Source organism: Hoplias malabaricus, chromosome 18, assembly GCF_029633855.1.
Source record: "Hoplias malabaricus isolate fHopMal1 chromosome 18, fHopMal1.hap1, whole genome shotgun sequence".
NCBI lineage: Eukaryota > Metazoa > Chordata > Actinopteri > Characiformes > Erythrinidae > Hoplias > Hoplias malabaricus.
The window spans coordinates 18,040,714-18,065,119 of NC_089817.1; the positions used below are offsets into that span (position 1 = coordinate 18,040,714).

The window sequence follows — 24,406 nt, forward strand, 5'->3', positions numbered from 1 at the left end:
AGGAATCTGATGCCATGTCAGCACTTCTGCTCACACTTCTCCAAAATTTGCAAGGTTTTCCCTCTTGAACTCTTGTCACTTTATGTGGAGATGTGTTGCTATTATTACATTTGGGTTTTGTTGCTATTATTAGATTGTTGTTGTGCTTTTCTAGGAAATTCAAAGAGGGCCTGTCTAATTTTTTTTCCCAGAGTCATCAAATGGCAGCTGCAGTGGAGTGCTTCAGTCTCTGGGTGCACAAGAAAAAAAGAAATCAATGCATATATAAAGAGACTTGATATTTAGTGAATTTATTAATATGCTGAGTCACAGACCTGTCTACTTGAGTCTTCCTCAAATCCATTGGAAAAGCAGAAAATTGTATAGCCTTAGCTCTCTCTGGCCAATAGGAGATGTTCCTCCCTTTCCTCACATAACTCAGTGTGATATTAGCAAATATCCACATTTGACATAATCAAGCAGGGCAGGTATTGATGCTGTTCTCCTCCAAGCATGTTGAGCTGTTCAGTGATATTGCAATTGCATCCATTTTTTTTTAGATGATGTTGTTGCTGCTGACTACATATATCTGAGAAGGTATGTTTTAGCCTTCACCCTCACAGCTTGGTAGCGTCCTGAATTAAAGTGTAACCAAAAGCATAAAGTAAATTTAATTGTGTCTGTAACTTGGAATGTAATGTGTCTGTAACTTGGAATTAGGGTTTTGCTGCTGAATATAAAGAACAAAGACAGATATTTGGCATATAAAGTCCAGGTCACATAGGGTATTTGCATTTCACCTTGCCTCTCGAAATGGGTGTGGTTGTGAGCAGGTCCTAGAACCAGCACTGTAAACAGTCCTCCATTTTGTTTCACAGTTTCACATCTGTAGAACTACTATTGTCGCAGCTGTTATCGCAGCCTCTATTTTGGCTCAGAGAGGGCAGAGACTGTACAGAACACAACCAATGTTTTTGTCTACTGCTGATGGTTCATACCTGATTTGAATACATTGCTCACCTGGAGTATGTAATTCCCAGTGGCTTAATATATAAATATTGAATATATTAAAAGATTAAACCAGTGGCAGCACAAGTTTTAATAGTGGCACAACAGGTAGTGTCACTGTTGCTCCAGGGTTCTCTGGTTGTGGGTTTGAGCCCTGTTCTGGGTGATTGTCTGTGGGGAGTTTGGTGTGTTCTCCCCACATTCTGTCCACGAGCGTTTCCTCTCGGTGCTCCGGTTTCCTCCCATGGTCCAAAAACTTGTTGTTAGGTGGACTGGCTATAGGTTTATAGGAGTGTCCATAGGTGTGAATATATGAGTGATTTAGCCCTGTGATGGACTGGTGCCCCCTCCAGTGTGTGTTCCTTCCTTGTGCCCAGTGATTCTGGGTAGGCTCCTGACCTACCATGACCCTTAACTGGATAAGCGGTTATAGACAGTGAACGAATGAATGAACATGTCTGTAAATGTCTCACCTCTATTTTCTCACCCTGAGTTAAGCTTGTGGGTTATGTCAAGATGCAGCCATTCCCACATGGTGCTGATTGGCCACAGGCAACAAATCTCAATTCTCTTGTGCATTAAGTTGGAGAAATCTCAACATTTTGCCACCCACTTTGCCTCTGCTTCTACTGCAGGCAGTGTGAATACAGCATAACAATAGGTAGAACAGTAGCTTTTATGCTTTAGCATAGAGCAGTCATGCTGAAGTGTAGGTGAGGTATAAACTAAAATACAAATGGCAGTGCTACAAGATGAGCGTTAAACACTGAGTCATTTACAAATGGAACAGTTGATCATCCAACGCTTATTTACATTTTTTCACTGCATCATTGTCAACATAACTTTGTCCTTTTGTTGTCACATTTATCAGAAAGAATTTTTATCACAATTTATGTTTCATCCTCCCCTTTATTATGCACAAGAAGAGGTAAAACTGCAGTTAACATTTGTCCTGCTTCTTAGAAATCATTTCTGTTCCGTAAACAGTCCAACCTGGAGGCAGCCACCAATCATTTAGAGCTGTAACAAAGATCAAGGGTCCTACTGTGATGAGGATTGAAGGAAATCTATTAATAAAACCTGCTGTGTGACCTGTTCAGCTATAGCGATTAAAAGCAAAAATATTAAAGTTTTGGTGCATAAAGGAGATTAACAGCAATTCTGGGATTGGTGTCTACAGAGTAATTTACTTAGCAACTCATTGGGCTTTAGTGATGCAGAGAGAAACACATTATTAGCAAGCAGTTCCAAAAGAGCAGGGGCTGGTTTCACATGTCTTGAAAGAGTGGAGCGCCAAACCCATCTGGCATTCGAGATGAATCCATGTCATACTCATTGAGCCAGGTTTCAGCCATCAGTCATCAGACAGACTCTCCAGACAGCCATTCACTCACAGCAATGAAGGACATTTCCCTGCAGTTCATCAACTCGTTCCTCCGAGACTTCACATTTCCATAGAAGGACATCTAACTGATATGAAGGCATATCTCTATTTTCTAGATATTACCCAGGGTTTTTAAAAGTCTCTTTGTAAGTTTGTTGTTATTATGAATGCTATAAAGAGTAAGCACTCCCTTGAGTTATCCAGACACAGAGATAAGAGTCTTCATTGTAATTGAAAGAGAAACTCCCGTAAACACTTGCTCCAGTTGACTGGCTGTTAAGCTAGACTGAGTACATAGTGCTAAACACTACTTGTACACCCTACATGATCTTATAAAAATGGTTATTTCAGCACAGTAAACAGGCGTAAATCACTGTGAGTCTTTTATATAGAAACTATATACTGATCAGCCAAACCGTTATGATCACCACCTTTTTTCTACATTCACAGTGCATTCTCTCAGCTCCTCTGACCATGCAGAAACACTCTTTAGCTCGTTCTACACTTAAAGACAGTAGTCAGTCTGTTGCTCTGCATACGTTGTAATCAACCTCTCACAATGTTCTTCAATGGTCAAAAACCCCACAGGGCCATGAAAGAGCGGGTATGATTTGGGTGGTGTATCATTCTCAGCACTAACGTGGTTGTGTGCCTGGAGAGTTTAAATGCTGTGTCCACTCATCATCCACTCTGTTAGACACACACCTATGTTATTGGTCCACCTTGTAGATGTAAAGTCAGAGACAGTAGCTCATCTATTGTGGCACAGTTTCTGGTGGTCTTCTAGTCCTTTACAAATGGACACAGGACACTGTCAGCTAGATAGATATGCTCCAAACTTACATGGAATCAAATCTTTTTACATTGACTTACATTGAAAGTTAATAAGGTTAATAAAGTCTTTCTATAAGGTTCCTATTTCAGGAGATACATTTTCATTGGACAGCAATAATATGTGCAATACATGTTAGATGTTATAGCTGGGTGACTTTAGGCTTTGGTGCTGCTGCTCTGGAATGCCTTAAACAGGGCATTAACAATAAGATAATGAGTAAAATCAGGTTATTTTAGGTTCTAAGTAGTGTGCACAAACCTTTGGACATGCAGAGATTTTTTTTTCTGTTATTATTATGAACTGTATTAATTAATTGCCTCAGCTTTGTGTAACCTGTGTGTCTATAACCTTGCGCTGTTTTACAGATGGTCCTCGTCCCACACAGAAAGAGATCATCTCTCTTCGCGCCTTCATGCTCCTCTTCCTCAAGCAGCTTATTCTCAAGGTGAGCACACCCTCTACTTAATCTGATTAATTGAACAGAGAAGTGTATGCTTGGGGAGCCATATAAAATATCACTGGATCATTTCATACTTCATCATCATTAAGATCTTCCAGAGCAGAAGCAGCAATCACTTTCATCATTCCTTTAATACAGGGAAGTGGTCATTTTTAATGAGGATGCTATTCTGCTTTGACAAAGTGTTAGTTGAGCATGTGACCCTGATCCTTAGATTGTAGAGAAACACTGACCTTGTTCTGTGCCGTTCGAGCTTGTTGTTTGCAGTTCACGTCAATTATTCATATAGATGCTGCTTTTATATGAGAATGCAGGGATCATAAATAAATTGGTAGATTTCTTATAGTGGCAGCCAAAGGAACTGTTTTAAGCTTTTTATTTTGCGTTTAGTCATTTATTCTCATTCTTCTCTTCATTTGATATGTGTTTTCTATGATGAAATCATACACATTTTTTTTTGGTGTTGCTGGAAACAATGGAAATCCTCAAACCTCCATGGGGCAGGACTGCATGTGTAGAGAATTGCATTATGGGTCACCACCCAGAAGTGTGCACATATGTGAGAAATTTCACATGGCTAGCTTTCACGTGTTCTAGCTTTAGGCCTTTGTCTTGTGTGGGAAAGGAATGATGTGGTTGCTAAACAGCATCCTTTATTCATTTATCCATTGTCTTTTATTGCTTTTTGCTCCTTATATTTTCTGTCTTTATAAGCCTCCATCCTTTTTTTTTTTCTTTTTTCTTCCTTTTGGTTTGCATCCAGATGTTAGATGCATTAAGGACCTGTGTGAGTGGCCCCAGTTTATCACCCAATCACATTCCCTCACTAATCAGATTAGTTATGCCATGCACATGAAGCAGGGAGGTATTCACAATGCTTTGCATGTACAGCTAATTGGACATTATTTTAGTTTTAGTGCTTTTTTAGGCATGAATTCAAGTACTGATTTATTTTAGTGGGCTTATATCCCATTAACACAATCTATCTAAGAAGAAAAAAAATCATGGTCAAAATCACTTAAATGTGAGAGTTCCACTTTGCCTTTTGTGAATACAATATCAATATAACACATTTCATTTAAAAAATGTATTAAAATATGTTATTGAAGCACTTAACTCTACAAGAACATTTTAACCTTGCCATGCATTGTTAAACATAACAAGAAAGCAAGAGAGGAAACAATAAAACTTTTTTGTTGGACCTTACACAACAAAATGTGTGCTATTTTAGACTACATTTGTTACAGAATTCATTTAAAGCTTTTGAAAAATAGTTTTTAACTTGTTAGATGCCTTGGATGCTGTGCTCACATGTTAGTAGCACTTCAGAACAGAAGTCTTCAAACACTTTAAGATTTTAAAATGACTGGCTGGTGCTAATGCGTCTAACCGACCAGGTATAGCATAATATTGGCTAGCCAGCCTGGAACCTGGATCAAAAGTCTGCAATTTGAAGACTTCTTGTGTAGAACATTGTTGTTTCTGACTGATGCTGATGATTATCTGACTGGTGATGTAACCAAAACTCTGAAGATGTTTAGGTCATTATACTTTGAGAGAAAAAAGAATAAGAACAACAGATCAGATGTGATTAAGTTACAGGAGCTATCATTTGATATATACAAGCATGGTGTACTGTTTGTGTTTTGCAGGATCGAGGTGTGAAAGAAGATGAACTACAAAGCATTCTGAACTACTTATTAACCATGCATGAGGTAATCAGCTCTCACAATTCACTACAGGAAGAATCACACACTCTGATGGAAAGGCCTTTTTTCCACTGCAGTTTAGTTTACATATATAGTTAAAAATAGTTTAAAAAATAAAAGTCTCTCTTCATAAGAATGTTCTGCTAATTGTCAAAATATAGATGTACTGTAACATCTTTACAACTTTATATAAGCTGTAATAAACTTCACTTAAGCAATGATATTATGCCTTGCTATTTTCTGAAACAACATACAGCATATACAGTGGGATCATTTTATCTTAAGGACAAAATAAATCCTGAAATGTTATGTAATGCTCTTTTATGGTGATATTAATATCTTCTGAACTATCTCCAAAGATATTTATAGCTCTGTAGTCTGTAGCTGTAAGCCTGGAACGCTCTCTTGATCTATCTCTTCTGTAGGATGAGAACATCCACGATGTTCTGCAGCTTCTTGTGGCTCTTATGTCTGAGCACCCAGCCTCCATGATCCCAGCCTTTGACCAGAGAAATGGAATAAGGTGAGCCATGTGGGACAGGAAAAACACACACACACACAAACACATGTATCAGGTGCACTTATGTGACAGGCATAGATTTGACCACCGCTGTCCAGTTAAAAATCTGTATCTCCATTTTTGTTCATTTTTCATTTATTACATCATTTGAACACAGCAGCTGTCTTTCACATTGTGTGAAACTCATGATGAATGGACCAATAGAAATGCTTCATGGTAACTTGGAATAAAACTTGGAATATTTCCTCTTGTAAAGTCACTATTTGGGAGATGCATGTTTTTCATTGGATGGCAGCATGGTGGCACAACAAATAATGCTTGTGTCCAAAATGACATATTTCCATACTAGTTAGTATGCAAATCTAGTATGTGACACCATATAGTGTTTCCAAATACCTAGTACATATCAGGTAGTATGTAAAAGCTTCCCGGATGTCATACTAGGTTGGGAGAGATTTGCTAGAATGCTCCCCACGGCACACTATCCAAACCTGACATATCCCATAATTCACCTGGAACAGAGCACAGAGGAGTAATTGTGGACAAATGGGAGCATGTTTGATTCAATTCAATAAAGTATGGTAGGTACCACGTGAACATGGAAAAAATTATTGCATGAGACAAGGCTCTTGACGATGGTGTTCAACTGATGCGATATCCTGGGTCAAAGTTGGTGAAAGATTGGCGTCCCCTCCATGGCCATTCCCTTCTTCAGGGACTAAAAATGAACTGATTCTTCATCTTATATGATATTGATAAAATATATTTAAACCTTATTACCACTTCAATAAAATTTTTGGCGTTAAGACCTATTGCTGCTTTAAACCTGAAGCCTCTGAACCCTATGTTCTCTCTCTCTCTATCTCTCTCTCTCATCAGGGTCATCTACAAGCTCCTGGCCTCGAAGAGTGAGAGCATTCGAGTGCAGGCACTCAAAGTCCTCGGCTACTTCCTCAAACACCTGGGACACAAGTGAGTGATCTCAGATTGAGACGCACTTGATTTTTAAGATTTTCTACATTCTGAATTTTCTCAGTATACATGCTGGAATATTGTCATTTCAAAAGCTTGTAAATCTTAGCCTTTCTTACACCATATGCCTGCTCGTTACAGTAGATTCAAAACAATTTCACAGTAAGCATTTTTCCAGAAAAATGTTCATTCATTAAATGTTCATTCACGTATCAGGAAAAACAGAAAACATATATTTAAACCAACAGTAGGTATTATTTAATTTACAGCTTTAAATTATAGCTCCAAAAGCATTGTTATGCTCCACTGACATGCAATAGGGAGAAAATAAGTGCTCAGCACTGCAAAAACTGCACTATGTAACTTTTGGCGGAGGGTAAGAAACCACTCTGCAACTGTAGGGGAAGCCCAGGACCCAAAATACCAAATCTTACATAATGTTCCTTTAAAGAATAGAAATGATAGTATAATTCTTGTTGACATTAACTCTATGCTTTGCCTCCAGTCTATTGTCCTGAAAGTGCCAGGGGTTTTCTACATTTTTGTGTGTATCCTTTTCATAGTCAATATTATATTTATACAGCAAATTGGATAAATGGCTGGTGGTCTCTTGAAGGGTGGACTTTTGCACAGTACAGTGTTGTTTATTTATTTATTTGAGAAAGTTAGGCTTTCAGATAAAGAGAAAGGTTTGGAGCTGAATCAGTGACTTACAAATTTGAATCTGTGACAGTGTGAGATGGCTCTGTGATTGGTGGCTTTGAAAAGTGGGCACTGTGATTAGAATCCTATTTTTGCAATCAGAATTTGTAAGACTTGAATTTATAAGTCTGAATTTTGAAAATCTGAATTTTTACACTCAGATTTTTTAAAATCTGAATACTTTAAATATTTCACTACCTCAAAATTTCAAGTTTATCAAATCCCATAAAAATATTCAAATATAAAATATTCAGGTTAATATAAATACATTCAGATTCAAATACTTATGTTATTGATTCGTCATTGAACTCTATAGAAAAGACTGTGTATATGAGCCGGTGCTCTGCAGCCGATAGGGACAGTTGAATTCGCCTGGCTATAGCAAAATAATTGGTCTGACAGAGCAGAGGAATCCTAAGGCTACACTACAAACTGATGAAATTAATTCTGTTAAAGGCGTTCATCATTTCTGAAGGTCCTGAGGTAGAAAATATCCATCCCTGGCTTCTTCAGATTCCATCAGATGAGTAGAAAAAGACTGAACTCTGAGAGGTCATTCTGACCTAAGTGTCATAGATCCACCTTAAATAAAAGTGGAATGGTGGTAATGGTTACACAAACCCCATAAGCTTTCATAAGCTTGTGAAAAAATCAAGGCTGGGCTGAAGACATTGTGCTGTTGTTAGCAGCTCTGCCTGAACAAGTTTCAGTGACTTTGTGCATTTCAACACCATTCTGTCTTAAAAACCCAGTGACAATGAAGTATAGGCATCCTTCTGCCGGAACTGTTGTTAATGAATTGGAATTGTCACTTTGTCTATTCGAGGGTAAATGTATATGTATGTGTAGTAGATACACCAATAAACCAAAACATTAACCACTCAGATCAAAGGTTTATTGTTAATTATCTCATATCAATAATGCAATTCAAGGAATTTGTTAGACATTAAGTAAAGAGACAGTTCTAATTGTTGATGTGTTGGATGCTGGAGAAATGGGCCATCATGAAATCCTGAACAACTTTGACAAGGTCTGAATCATTAGGACCAGGTGTTTTGAGTATAAGCCTCGAGTCCTGGTCAGCAGTGGTGAGTACCTACCAATGGTGGCCCGAGGAGGGACAAATAACAAACAGGAGATGGGGTGTTGAGGTTCCAAGGCTTAAAGGTGTGGGGTTCACAATTTAAACAAAAAACACTTTTTATAATATTCTGAGGTTGTTTCCTCACCATTTGCTCGCTCTCTGTTTACATGCTCCTAGAGTATGATCCTAGAGTATGTTTACATTATGTAAATGTATCATAGCTGCATCACAGTATGTATGACTACGCTGAGGAGATTTTTCAGGCAGAAGTTTTTGATGTTGTCAGGTATTGAAAATACATCAGAAACTAGACAACTGTCTACAGTTACTATGAGCACTATGACTTGAAAAATATACTGCATGGGCAAAAATTGCAATGAAATTAATGGGTCATTTAATAGGTCATTTACCAACCTTTGCTGCAATATTCTTTACTCTTCTGGGAAGCCTTGTGGCATGCGGCCTCATTAACATAAGTGAAGTCAGGTCTTGATGTTGGATAATTAGTTGTAGGCCACAAACACATGTTTTATGGCGATCACTCACTCCAGAGAACACAGTTTGAATACTCCACAGCACAATGCTAGGTGGTTTATACCCATAACCTAAGCTTGACGTGTGTATGATTGATTGTCCTGTTTAGTGCTCTTTGGAGATAATTACAAGCATTGTATAACCTTAAAAGAACTGAATTAATTAATAGTATATATAGGGGAAGGGGATGTTTACAAACATGTGGACCCATTTTGTATAATACATTATATTTTATTTGTTTTAAATTATTTTTAAATGTTGTTTTAATGTTTTTAGTATCATCGCTCTCCAGTTAAAAACATGTATCTCACGTATTTTGGGGTGTTTTTAGTTTACTACATGATTTGAACACAGAAGCTGTCCTTCACCTTTTGTGTGAAAAATACGCAAATAATTTTTTTTTTTTTTTTTTTTTTTTTTTGGAGGATTCATCCTTTGCCCTGATTTATACATTTGTGTGTCTCATGTTGCATAAGTGTGTGTTGTTCTGTTGTTGCTGGAATGCTTTTATATTCTAGGAAGTCATGTTTGTGTTGGGGATTTCCTTCTCTCTTTAAATGTGTGAGTGTGTGTGAGATGCCCTTGAGCACTACACTGTCACTAACAATTATGTCAGCCTGCCATGAATGTATCTTTTCATTGATCTTAATCGTGTGACAGAGTTTGTGCTGAAATTGGAACGGATGGCAAATAACGGTTACCTGCACATCCCCAGTTTCAATCGCACCACAGTGACTTTAAATCTCTCTCTCTCTCTCTCTCTCTATGTAGGAGGAAAGTGGAGATCATGCACACGCACAGCCTCTTCACGCTCCTTGGCGAGAGATTAATGATGCACACCAACACTGTGACAGTCACCACCTATAACACACTATATGAGGTATGTAGCCGTCACACACATGCTGACACTAAAATATTCACAACTCTATTATCATGCAAAGTTTCTAGTCCAAAGCAGTTGGGACATGTGAAATGCTAATAAAGTATTCAAAGTACAGAAAAAAAAGTCTTTAATTATTGACTTATGGACTTTTATTTAATTTTTGCTGGCCAATATTTAATTATTCCAAGTCCTTCAAATGATATATATATATAATTTGCAGGACTTGGAAATTACATGAACATGACCCCGCTGTGATGCATCTGTCTAAGTGTAGGTCGTCAGTGGGATGAGTTCATTCTGAGTTCATGCATCAGCATGAACCATCCAAAGCAGAGAGACCTAGAGAACACAGCTCATCTCGCTCTGAGTTGGTGGGATGGCCCTCCCTCTCTCCACATCACAGTCCCTGCTAACACAGGTGTCTGATAGCTAACATAATAGAACTGGACAGTTAAGGCCTAAGGGCGGCACGGTGGCGCAGCAGGTAGTGTCGCAGTCACACAGCTCCAGGGGCCTGGAGGTTGTGGGTTCGTTTCCCGCTCCGGGTGACTGTCTGTGAGGAGTTGGTGTGTTCTCCCCGTGTCCGCGTGGGTTTCCTCCGGGTGCTCCGGTTTCCTCCCACAGTCCAAAAACACACGTTGCAGGTGGATTGGCGACTCAAAAGTGTCCGTGTGTGAGTGAATGTGTGTGTGTCTGTGTTGCCCTCTGAAGGACTGGCGCCCCCTCCAGGGTGTATTCCCGCCTTGCGCCCAATGATTCCAGGTAGGCTCTGGACCCCCCGCGACCCTAAATTGGATAAGCGGTTACAGATTATGAATGAGTTAAGGCCTATTCATCCAGGTTTTTTTTTTTTTGGGGGGGGGCATAAAAAGCAGATGTGATTTTTGATGTAGTGGAACCTTTGTACCTCAGCACTCTGGAATCATGGGAAGATGCTGGAAGAGGAAGAAGAAATGGATTCTTTGAGTAGGAGCAATGATGAATTTGTCATTTTACTTTAAGCACTGCAACTAAACGACACAGTGAATTTACTCTAGTCTACAGAACATCATGGGGAGTTCAGCAGTGTATCGTAGGTCAGTAGGGGAGTTTGAGGCTCTGCTTCTGCGTGTTGCTACTCTCATTAAAAAAAGATTATAGTTAGTTTAACTGATGCATTTTTTTATAGTCAGTGTGTTGCTTGTTCTTTAAGATTTTGTGTTCTGTGTTTTGTGTCACATGAACAAGAAGGGCTTAGCCGTCATCTTCCTGCTCATTTGTTTGGTCTGCAACCGTTACTGCAGCGCTCTGTTTGGTTGCATCCACAAAATAGAATATGTTTCAATTAAAAATCTGATGCAGTGTCGCAGTCCATCAAACTCTGTGTAAAAGACATAGTTAATATGCACATTTTTTGTTTGTTTGTTTTTATTTTTTTTCTTCAAAACGTGTTGTGTTTTTTTTCATCCATAGAAATCTGACTGAATAGGCCTTTATTGTTCTCCTCCAAGTAGGATTTTCCAGACATTGTGGTAGAAGTGTTGGATGATGTCCAGGAGAAGCATATTCATAGTCTTTACTATCTCAGATTCGTAGCGTCATGTGATCAGGGTGTGTACTGGGTGGAATTTTGTTTTTCTTTTCCCCTTAATTTTTTTTTTTGTTTCTGTAGATTCTTACAGAGCAGGTGTGTACTCAGGTGGTCCACAAGCCCCACCCAGAACCCGACTCCACTGTCAAGATCCAAAATCCCAGTAAGTGTAAACATTGAAAAATTGATCTAAACAGTGCTGGAGGTGAAAGATTGGTTGTTTTTGTATTGCAATCTCAAATTGCAAGGATGTAATATTAATTTTCATTTACTTAATTGAGTAATTTTTTTTTATTTGTAAATAAATCCTCATAACATGTAGCTCACAAAACTGCCTTTAGATAAGTTTGACCAATCAGAAGCAGCTATACACTTCCATGATGTGACATCACAACACTCTTCTTTTGTTCTTTCTTTCTATTTAATTCTTCCATACTATATCCCTTTTTATTTATTTTTCTTTCTTTCACTCTCATTTTTCTCTAATATTTATTTTTCTCTCTCTCTCTCTCTCTCTCTCTCTCTCTCTCTCTCTCTCTCTTTCTCTTTCTTTTTCTCTTTCTTTCAGTGATTTTGAAGGTGGTTGCCACGCTGCTGAAGAATTCCACTCCAAGCGCTGAGCTGATGGAGGTGCGCCGCCTCTTCCTCTCTGATATGATCAAGCTCTTCAGCAACAGCAGAGAGAACAGACGGTGCATTCACACCCACAAGCACACAAACACACAATCTTTCTTAATAATCATCATAAACATTCACACTCAACCTCACTCTCTCAGTAGGACCCCTCCTTCCCCTATTAAAACAATTACCATCATAATTACTGCATCCCCTAGTTGGGTGAAGGCAGGACACTCACCCCCATTGTGTCGTGTTTAATGGCCCCCGCCAAGGCAGAGCTTGGCTTTGTACCCTGCTGGCTGACGTTAGCCTCTTCGCCTTGTTAGTGTGCCATGATTAGCTCCTTTCTAAACAAGTTTTAAAGGTCCCTCTGCCCAAGTGGTGCCGCTGTTCTGGCAAGGGTAGCTGTTCAAAATCCCAAACATATTTTTAAACTGCTGTGAAACTCCTGATAGTTCCTGAAATTCTCTAATCCTGTAGAGAGATGATTGGGTTAGAATGCGTGTATACCAGCTGGCAGACTCAATAAACAGCAGCAAGATTTGGACAAGCAGATGTTAGACTCTAATATCAACTACATCTCATAATAAGTGAAGTTTTAAGGAAGTTTTTTTATGATCAGTGTCATACTTCTGCAACTGTACCTGGCTTTTTTTATTGTTATATTTTGATTTTTGTTTGCAAATATTTTTACACATTTCCTGTAACCTCTAATAAACATATGACTGTAGAAGGTGAAATGCTTTAAATACCTACCTTACACTTCCATTGTAAAGATCCCTAACATGGGCGGTTCATTCTTCAACATGATCAGGCAACGCACTGTCAAACGAGAATGTTTCTGTCGTTCTACCACAGTATTAACCCTCGGCTCTGTAACCAAGCTTTGCCAGATGCTTTGCTTAGCATCTGTGTATCACAGTCCAATCTGCGTTTTGTTCTGTACAGTCCCGTCTTTTTTGGGTGATTTCAAGATGATGGAAAATCATACTTGACCCCTTTTTTGAAGCCCCCCCCCCCTTTCAAAATATTTGTGAGGTTGACTAATTATTGTGAGGTTGACTAACTCTTTAATAAACTTTTTTTGTCAGATGACTGTGCATGTTTGCTTCCTGATTAATTTGTACAATGCAATATGCCAGTTGACTCTTAATTTACCTAGTGACCAAGCCTCTATTTCAACCATTGCCCCCCTAGAGATTTGACAGGATCTGCCACTGGTCCCTAAGCAGTGCCCTTGTATTCCCTACAAGCTAATTATATGATATTGGCTAAAACATCTTCAGAGCAGTAATTCCTTTATTCAGAATGCCCTGCAGCGTTGTCATGTAAAATGGCATGTTGAAAACAATCTTTGACCGCTCCGTTATTTTCTTTAGAAAGCAATTCCAATAACGTCAGTAGTTATAGTGGTCTTGTTAATATTCAGAATTGCACCCAACAAATAGCTCATTAGCTTTTACACAGCTGGTGTAAACACATCAAAAATATGTTTAGAAATAAATCTCTTGTATGTCCATAAAAATAACATTTATCCCCATGTTGTATTGTGTATTGGACATTAACCTTTTACTTTGTTGTTATTTTTTCAGCAAGGATTAATGAAATTTTAGTTTAATAGTACACATCTGAGCTCTGACATGCTGCTCTCAGTAAATCTGGCAGTTGTTTTAACCCCCAGTGAAACACAATGGCTGATGGGTAGGGTTGCAAAGGGGTGGTAAACTTCTGATACATTTCCAGTAAATTACCGGTAACGTTCCATAGCTCAGGAGCTTTGGAATATCCCAAAATGTAAACTTTCCATGGATATTTTTGGAATTAATTGGAAATATTGGATATCAAGGAACTATATCATACACTATCATCAATGTATTTTTTTTTTTTGTCAACATCAGACATGAAGGCATAACAATACAAATAATAACTGACACATGATGTCATAGTTGATGTACGTCACATTTTTCTGTTGAATAAAATAACAAAGTGTAAAAACACTAAAGCTAGTGGTCTCCAAAATGTTAAATAATCAAGTATTAATTTTTGGTTATAGAAACCTGTTGAGGCAAAAAATATAGGTAGTTAGCCTATGCTAGTCTTGGTAAGCTAACCTCTTGCTAGCCTGCTAGCCTTGGAAAACTAGGCTCTTAAATGAAATTTCTAATTAAGCTTTTCTGATTTACCAGATAGCAAACAACTGTGAGATTACATCTTGATTTATTAGTTGCTTAACTGTTTCAATGCTATTATTGTCAATAAAAATATATATCTCGTCAAAGCTTACCTGTCTTTAGGTAGTCCTTTGGTCCAAAGGTTTGCTTTCAGTGAGTGTCAAGTTTCTAGAAATCATCTGGAAATATGCTGTAAATGTGATGGAGGAATGAACAGTGCAGGGGATGTGGTCTCAATAACCCTTCAGTGTTGTAATGTGTCATTTGCCTGGGAATTGAGGAGAGCTTTGCTATTCAACTTGGTATCATATCTAATTATTTTAGCCAGGATTGTGTCAGTGTATTTTTTTTACCAACTATATGTAACTTTTTCACTTTGTATTTTCACAGGAAACTGTACTTTTAGAGTTTATATTTACAAAAAAACTCTTGACAGTCTTATTTTATATACTGTGTTTAAATACATACAAGCCACAGTGGATTGACAAATCACTGTTTTATGTTTTTAAATTGTACCTAATTGTTATCTACTCTCCTATCTTTTTGGAACAGGGTTTGTAGTACTGACTCCTGTGTTTGTCTGTGTCTGTGTGCGTGGCTGTAGGTGTCTGCTGCAGTGTTCAGTGTGGCAGGATTGGATGTTTTCTCTTGGCTACATTAACCCCAAGAACCCAGAGGAGCAGAAGATCACAGAGATGGTCTATAACATCTTCCGCATTCTGTTGTACCATGCAATCAAATACGAATGGGGGGGTTGGCGTGTGTGGGTGGACACCCTCAGCATTGCCCATTCCAAGGTCGGGAAAAGTTTATTTTTCTCTTTACTCATGCCATCCTTTATCTGCTAATTTAGTAGACCAGTCTGTAAACTCAAATAAACTTCACTCTGGACCAGGCCTGTCACAATTATTACTATTATTATTAATTAATATTATTATCAAATCAAATTTATTTGTATAGCGCTTTTTACAACTGATGTTGTCACAAAGCAGCTTCACAGAATTCCAGTAAGACAAAGATTTGACATGAAATGTAAAAAAATGAAAGAAAAAAAAACCCAAATGAGCAAGCCGGGGGTGACAGTGGCAAAGAAAAACTCCCTCAGCTGAGGAATAAACCTTGGGAGGAACCAAGGCTCACAAGGGGTGACCTATCCTCCTCTGGTCAATCTATTGGTAATAATAGTTAGTAGTCCATGAGAACTTCAGTGTAGGGGCAGCTTCAAGGCAGTTATTATCAACTTATAATGCAATACATGGACATTACCTCAACCATTTTTACCGAAATAACGCCCATTGTGTTTACTGCCGTGTTTGATTACATAAAAATGAATGTCACCAATATTTTATATTGTTCTGTTCTGTTCTCTGGTTTAAAAAAAAAAAATTATTTTAAAATAATACTATTTTATTCAAGTTTTATTTTATAGGGTATTTTTTTAATTCCAAAACCAATGTCTGAATGTTCTTACTAGGTTTTTGCTAAAAGTTCAGTGCTCTTAAAAGGGGTGTGATTTAATTATTGTGCTCTTGAATTATTATTATTAGATCATATTAGTGGCATAAATTGTTATTAAAATGATAATAATATCATTTATCATAATTTATGGCATCATAATTTCAAATCGTGACAGGCTTACACTGACCTGGATGTATTCTGTATAGATTAGCATTTAAAAATTTTGGAGTTAATTGCCATATTCCTTTCTGCATTATAGAGTCATTCAAAAAATGGATTTGTCTATTATACAATTTTATGTCAATATATTTTAGATTAATTTAGTTTCTAAGTGGAGAAGTGTTTAAAATAAAGATATAAGCCATGCATTACAGTGATTGTATCACAGAAAATGGGTTAAGCAAAGTTAAAACCCATTTACCCATGATAAAATACTTAATGCACAGCCCAGAATTGCTTATTGCTTGTATAAAATAGTATCAACATAAAATATTATATACATGTCAGAAAACCAGTGCTATATCCAGACAGTTCACATTAAATCATAGTATAATAGGATGCTCTATGCTCCGACAGGTGACATACGAGGCTCACAAGGAGTACCTGGCAAAGATGTACGAGGAGTACCAGCGGCAGGAAGAGGAAAACATCAAGAAAGGGAAGAAGGGTTCAGTGAGTACCATTTCAGGTCTGTCTGCGCAGCCAGCCGCTGTCAATGGCAACCTGGAGATCCGAGAGATGGATGACACATCGCAGACACAGACACCCGAGAGCGAGGTGGACTATAGTGAGAGCGGTGACTCAAGAAACCTCCTGGCCGAGACCAAGGGCCCTGAGGTGGAGCCAGAAGCAGAGAGGACAGGGCCAGGTGTCAGAGTTGAGGTCCATGACCTGCTGGTGGACATCAAGGCAGAGAAGGTCGAGGCCACTGAGGTGAAGCTAGATGACCTGGACCTGTCCCCAGAGGCACTGGGCAGTGGAGGGGGTATGGAGAACGGTCCTCTGGTTGAGGTTGATTCCTTGCTGGACAGTGCCTATTGTGCGGCCGTCCGCAAACTCAACGGTGGCCTGGGCCCCAAGGAGGAGGAGGAGGTGGGCATGGTGGGCCTAGGAGGAGAAGAGGACAGCAATTTAGGACCCTTAATCACTTTGGCTGATGAAAAGGACAGTGTCCCCAGCAACAATGGTTTCCTCAGCTTCCCCAAGGCTGACGAGAAGCTGCTTCCCTCACTGGCCCCATCAGAGCCACTCTCACTGACCACCCGGGACAAGCCGCCCTGTGCATCTAGTGCTAGTGATGACCTCAGCCTGTTGGCCCATATGACATCCTGTGGTGCAGACCTTGGCCCTAGCCATACAGGGGCACTGCCGGAGGACGAGGGCTTTAAGCTGCAGGACACTTTGGCTGACATCAGCGCACTGGCCAGTGCAGAATCTCAGGCTGCAGCAGGGGGCATGGAGGGGGCTGAGATTGGCACTACAGACACAGGAGTGATTAAGAGTGGGGATGCCGTCAGCACCACATCCGACACAGAGAGGTCAGACGATGGCAAGGACAAAGAGATGAAGAAAATCCAAACTACGGCCACAACACAGGTACTAGCTTGCCTCTACACATCCTTTCACATTACAGTGGTCATCTATTGCAGGATTAGGAGTCTTGACTATGGATACTAGTGTTAATATTATAAACAAAACTTGATATTTTTCACCACTTAAAATATTATTGTGCATTTTGAAAGTTTTATGAACAATCTAAATTCAAACTAAAAACATGACCCCTCATTCCAAAATGTAGTAAATCAGCCAAAATATTTTTGGTGATTAAACATTACAAGTATAATATGGACAAAAGTATGGCAAAGAAATCAAGCTTCAAAGTGGTTTCTATTGCTGCATTAATTTTTAATGATTAAAAAATGATCAGATGGGGGTGGCACGGTGGAGCAGCAGGTAGTGTCGCAGTCACACAGCTCCAGGGGCCTGGAGGTTGTGGGCTCGATTCCCGCTCCGGGTGACTGTCTGTGAGGAGTTGGTGTGTTCTCCCTCTGTCCGCGTGGGTTTCCTGCAGGTGCTCCGGTTTCCTCCCACAGTCCAAAAACACACGTTAGTAGGTGGATTGGCGACTCAAAAGTGTCCGTAGGTGTGTGAGTGAATGTGTGTGTGTCTGTGTTGCCCTGTGAAGGACTGGCGCCCCCTTCAGGGTGTATTCCCGCCTTGCGCCCAGTGATTCCAGGTGGGCTCTGGACCCACCGCGACCCTGAGCTGGATAAGTGGTTACAGATAATGATGAATGTTACAAATGACCAAACTGGATTTTTTTTCAGACTGGGGAAAATACGATTTCCTATATCTTTTTACAGAATGCAATAAATGTGTGTTGTTTGAATCGGATATGCCAAGAACTGCATCAAGCAGGGTCTTGATGGCTTTTCTAGCTTTATTAAATATCTGCACATTTTGAAATGAGTGAAGTTTGCGTGATATTAGTCTTAGATGCGGTTAGGACAAAAGACCAGAGGACCATGGTAAGCTGGCCGCAACTGTTGGGATTTCTTTTTGGATGTCTTTTGAGGAAAAATATATTGTAAAGATAAGATATGTCCTGTCCTGCTCTATCTAGTTCTAATTATCTGTATCATTGTGTTCTTATGTGTCTTCCTATTGTGTATTACAAATTGTAAGCATCTTTGTGTTCCTGAAAACTGCTATACAAGTACAAAATAATATTATTATTATTATAAGATATATAATGAAGATAAAGATATTCATTAATTTATTTGAAATACTTAGACCCTAGATATTGAAATCTCTTCACATGTATATGTTAGTACAGTATGGGTGTTTTTTGCTTTGCGAATGACCTGGCTTTCCACATGATGCTGATGGATTTGTGGTGGGGTTTTCTCCTGCAGGCTCTTCATGGGCGTTCGGCCAGTCAAATGGAGAGGGATCTGAGGGTGGATTTGGGGTTCAGGGGGATGCCCATGACTGAAGAGCAGCGCCGTCAATTCAGTCCCGGCCCACGAACTACCATGTTCCGCATCCCAGAATTCAAATGGTCACCCATGCACCAGCGCCTTCTCACAGACCTGCTCTTTGCACTGGAGACGGATGTGCATGTGTGGAGGAGGTGAGTGGTTATGGTTCAGTGTGCATTGATTCAGATAGGTCACATTGTGTGTTGAATGTTCACAGCTCTGCATGTGGGGGGCTGTACCTCTGCTCAACAATTGAACGTTTAAGGTCAAACCGATCAGATGTGATTAAAGTGGTTTAAGTTAATTTAATTTGCATACATCTCTGTTTTACCATCTTGAAAATACAACACTAATTTCAGGTCACCATAAGGTTTGGGATATAGCAATGATAGGTAAATGAAAGCAATCATGATTATTACTTTATCCATATACCTTGCAAGTACTAAGTATGTTCTCTGATAATGCTTTGCCAAGCTTCTGACGCAGCCACCTTCAGCTCTTGCTTGTTCTGAGGTCTTGTCCCATTTTAGTTTTTTTTTTCTTCAGCATATGGAGCATTAGTTGAGTTGGATAATTTTTTCTTTTTTTACTTTGAAAAGCATCTGTGTTGCCTTAGCCCTAGGTTTTGGGATCATTATCTGTTTCCCAATGAGTTTGGAGACATTACTGGAATTAGAGCATTAGGAATTAGGACTGTGTAAAAAAGTGTTGTAATTTCAATATGGTGAAAAAGAAAAATATGCAAATACCCTTGAATTAAAGTCTGGAATGTGTACTTTATTCACATCTGATTTGGATTATTTTTAAACCTGAAAATGTGGAGCAGAGGGGCATATCAAAGAAAATGTGTTTTTGTCCTAAACATTATAAAGGGCACTGTACAACCCGTAGTGTTAGACTAATATTGTTTGTCAAACAGGCAGTGAAATATGGTGGAGTGAAGTTAAATATCTGTACCCAGAACTATTCTTACTTTTTGGAGTACTTGTGCAAGTTTCCCCATAACGCAACTAGGAAAGCAGGCACAGTTCTCTTTAGAATGTGTGGTCAAATTAGTAAATTGTGGCTTGGCCCAATTTATACACCAAAAATGTGGTCAATCAAAATCAGAATAGCTACCGTGTATTTGGCAGTGGAAATTATCAAAAATTCATGATCACAAATTTCTAAATTTTTACTACTGGTGGAAAAACATGCATGAGTGGCACAGAATTTGGCAATCAAGTTAACAGTCTGTGATCTGAGCCTCAGTACATCCCAAAAGCTAGTGATGCTCCATAATTTTCCAGGAATTTAAGGATGGCCTGTCTGCTATTTTTAGAGCTTCACGCATAATATTCAGCAAATATTCGGTGTGTGGGTAGGTTTTTCATCGTTTTCAAAACCCACTTTAAAATCGATATCTACAGGCTGCGCTACAGCTTGGTTCCTCTGAGCCTCACTCAAGGGCATAGACTATACACGAGTTAACCAGGGCTTTGGTGAGTTGATCTAATTTCAGGTAAGATGTTGACAAAGTGAACTTTGGAGTTTTAGGTTGTTTTAGCACGTCAAGCCATTCTAGGCTTCATTCGTACAAGGACTTAAATGCTGACAGGCCTAAATATGAGTGGAGTGGGGGGTGGGGTGATTCCTCTAAGCGAGATGGGTATCTCTTCAGGCTGGAGGCACCTCCAAGTGCTAGGCACAATCTAACCCTAACCATAACTTCCCACTTGCCAGTATCCATCTACTTACTGGTCCCCAGCCTCTGTGTCCCTCCCATTTGCTTGTTTCTGACCTGCAAAAATATATAGTTGTGTGTGCGGTAAACAGAGGTTTTTTTTTGTTTTGTTTTTTTTTACCCAATTATCGAATATCAGATTCTCAAAATTTAAAAACGACTATCTACCCAATTAATTCATATCTGAATATTCAGGTCCAGTCCTATTTCTATCCTTTTGGTATTGGCTGATATTCATTTTATGTAATATATACTGACTTCTGAACTTTGATAAATGTTTGACAGAGATTTGTCCTATATTATACGTATAATACGTACTTGTTTCTTAGTGGGTGATAATGCATTTAAAATTTGGGGCTGACAACTGCTCTAGAGGGTTTTTGAGATCTGGCTGATTTGGTTTGATGGGCTATAGTCTAAGCCAGTATGTCTGTAAAAGTAAATTCCTCCTGAACTATGATGTGTGTATTTGAGTGAGGCAGATATACGTAGGTTAAATAGGTTCTGTGAAGAATACGGCATTTCATAAACAGTGTTACATAGCTGAGGTCTGAACACTAGAATCAAGTGAAATGTTCAGCATAACTTGCTCACGTTGAGGTGTTTCATGATGCAGCACAGAATACTCAAAGTACAGAATATAAAAAAAGCCCTATCTGGCGTTAACATCATTGTCAGTGAACCGAAGTACTAATAAGAATTATTCTGAGTGCTCATTCACATCTCTGTGTAATTATGCTTCTTGACAGTGATACACAGGTTTGTGTTTAAAAAGAGATGAAAATGTACAATACTTAATAGTCTTTTCTTTCTCCTCTTTATTCTGTCCATCATCCTCTTTTTCACAGCCACTCAACTAAATCGGTCATGGACTTCGTGAACAGTAATGAAAACATTATATTTGTGCACAACACCATCCACCTCATTTCTCAGATGGTTGATAACATCATCATCGCCTGTGGAGGGATCCTGCCACTGCTCTCTGCTGCCACCTCTCCATCTGTAAGTGACACCACAGCGCCCCCTAGAGACTGCACACAGTCCTATCCTCTACTGCAGAGTGGCCGGCCAAGGGATTGGTTTTGAAGGAGTTGTAGTGTTTTATGAGCTTTAATAATACATTTGTGTTGAGGTTTCACACCTGCCTTCACCCAGTGAAAACGCAAACATATTTAGCTAACACTATACTGTAGATGTTCATTCATAAGGCTACATTACAACTGAAATTAACCTACATCAACATACACAAATTCTCATTCTAAAATGTGTTAGTTGTCATAAAGACTAAACACTCTAGAAGCTCTAGAAAAAAAGAAGACAACTGATGCTTGCTGAAATAATACTTTGTAGATGTTTATATAGATTTATGTCTGTAGTCACGAAAAAACTTATGTAGGTTACCCATAGATTTACACTCTGTTTTATTTATTCAATTCTTATCTTAGTTTTATGTTTTAAAGATGTAAACGATAAAACCCTTGCATTCAGGGTTTTATAATTACCAGATCAGATATCAACCTGATCATTCATATTGACTGTGACAAATACATTTATGAATATTAACTGTCCTTACGGATCTTCAATAAGTTAGAAATTTAAAATTTGATATCTAACTCACTAATTTCCTCTACTGTTCTTTTATGCATCTGACTTCCTTTCTAACCTCTTTAATCGCCTCAAATTGTCTTACTAAACTTATGCTTTTTATGAACTAATTTTATAATGATTTCTCAGTTTGTTTTATAACCATCTTTCTTTTTTGTTTTCTTTTGTGTTTTCTGTTCCCCCTCTGTCGTCTTTTCTCTCTTTTTGTCTTTTGCATGTACAGAGTTCTAAGGTTAGTGCAAACCCTGTAAGTTCCCATTTTGTTACACTTTTCTTATAATTACTAACTGATGAATCTTCAGTTTCCATTGCTATCTAACTAACTACTTTAGGGGTTTTTGGCAATGATGGCTTGTTAAGGTTTTGTTTTTATTTTCTATGTATTTAAATATATATATATATTTATTCATTTATTTAATAAAGGTTAGTTTTCTGCCTTGTTGGCTGACTTCTTCATAACTTACACTGTAACACTGATACTGTTTGTTGGTAGGTGATTTTGTTACTTCAAAATATAGCCAAACAGCCAAGACATGTTTGGTGTCGGAAATTTGCTTCTTTAGTTTTGCATTGGAGCTACAAAACTAATACAGCTAAAATGTCATGGAAATTTAAAGCCACAAATACTTGCCCTGTAACAGGGAGATGGCAAGTTTGATCCCTGATAATGCCTTGGCCATCTTTGGAGTCTCTGAGTGAAGAATTTGACTTTGTCTGTGTGTTTATGTACAACGGCCCTCTCTGTCTCTCTCTTTCTCTATCACTTAATGATGCTAGCCATCACAGGTGTATCTTACCTGAAATATCTTGTCTGACACTCAGAACTGGGCAGTATGCTGTTCTACACGTGTTAGACTGTCTAGTGATATTGTGTTAGTGCCACCCCCTCCCCCAGCAGGGCAAAATAATGTGATACAAATATGGATAAAAATGGGTACTAAAAATATAGAGGAAATTATTTACAAGTAAGTTTTAAAGTGGTTTTGTGAAATTTAAAATTCAAACTTTCCCCGCTCTTTTGCCATTTTTGGTAACTGTTGCATAGTTTTAAAAATGACAATTGTCATTTTATTCTACAAAAAATAAACTTAAAACAAATTAGTTAGATGACAAGGAAGAAGAATTTATAAATCACTGCATTTGTTCCATCAAGGAAAAAACGTGTATTAAAATGTTTTTTTTTTTTTTTTTTTTTTTTTTTTTTTTATTATTACAGCTGTTATTTATTTATACTATTTTTAACTCTATGCAACAGTTACCATAAAATGACAAATGACAGGAGAATGGACATTACAATTATATGTTACACAATTTTTTTTTTCATATTTGTAGACCTAATAAAAATAATACAAAGTAGAATAAAAAAATTTGCAAGAAGCATTTAGGCTTTGTGATGTCTGCTATAGCTGTCTTGTCATACTCATTTTTTGATAATTTAAAACCTGATTTAGACATTCAGTTTGCAGTTTTATTTGCTAACGTATAAACATTTATGACTTGTAACTCCAGTGCAAAATTAAAGATGCAATCTCTTCACTAAGTTGCTTTTGGGGGTTAAGGGTAAATTAGATATTTTTTCCACTCAGTAAATGTACTACTACTTCTAGCTCCAGTTACTGTTGCAGTGCTTTCATTTCTGCAGTGAACAACTCCTCATGTCAAATGCATACAGTGTGCTTGTGATCAGTCATAAATCATGTGTAACCCTTCACATGTGCTGAGTGTTTGTGTGTATGTGTGTGTGGATCATGAAGAAGCAGGGCAGCTCTTGCTCTCAGAGAGGAGTAAAGAGCAATGAGGTGAACCCCCTGCCAGGCAGTTCTTCTACAGGGGGAGAGGTGGGTAGACCCCTGGGTTGTGCACCAAAATCCCTCAGTGCACTTCTTCATAAAACCCCTACTCACGCCTCATACTAGAAGAGGAAACTGAAACCTGATCAACATAGAATTCATCATGTTCAGTGTCATATTTTACATCATTTTACATGTGTGGCCTGTACTTAGAGACATGTCTAATTTCCCAGACACAGAGTAAGCCTAAGAATAAGCCACAGAGTAAGAATAGAATAAATATAAATTGTATTAGTTCGTTCTGAAAAGGCAAATTTCTTTTTTTCTTTTTCTTTTATTTTTTCCTTTTTTTGAGGACACTGAACTTGATGAATATGAAGAGAGTTGGAGAAGTAGATCACTCTGATTGTGCCTGAGCAC

The 24,406-nt window shown here is 38.4% G+C and overlaps 1 protein-coding gene across 5 annotated transcripts in view; it reads left to right on the top strand.

Moving 5' to 3' along the window:
- Positions 1–24,406, top strand: part of nbeaa (neurobeachin a) — a 214,335-nt gene that overhangs the window by 144,645 nt on the left and 45,284 nt on the right. For 3 of the 5 annotated variants that reach the window (XM_066651728.1, XM_066651729.1, XM_066651732.1), the window contains exons 14-26: positions 3,572–3,651; positions 5,319–5,381; positions 5,801–5,898; positions 6,775–6,867; positions 9,959–10,067; positions 11,722–11,803; positions 12,209–12,332; positions 15,034–15,226; positions 16,464–17,483; positions 18,803–19,020; positions 21,440–21,593; positions 22,420–22,443; positions 23,951–24,034. In XM_066651728.1, the coding sequence (XP_066507825.1) occupies positions 3,572–3,651; positions 5,319–5,381; positions 5,801–5,898; positions 6,775–6,867; positions 9,959–10,067; positions 11,722–11,803; positions 12,209–12,332; positions 15,034–15,226; positions 16,464–17,483; positions 18,803–19,020; positions 21,440–21,593; positions 22,420–22,443; positions 23,951–24,034 (2,342 nt within the window). The remainder of the gene's footprint in view (positions 1–3,571; positions 3,652–5,318; positions 5,382–5,800; positions 5,899–6,774; positions 6,868–9,958; positions 10,068–11,721; positions 11,804–12,208; positions 12,333–15,033; positions 15,227–16,463; positions 17,484–18,802; positions 19,021–21,439; positions 21,594–22,419; positions 22,444–23,950; positions 24,035–24,406) is intronic. The other 2 variants (XM_066651731.1, XM_066651733.1) reach the window with 2 other exon arrangements.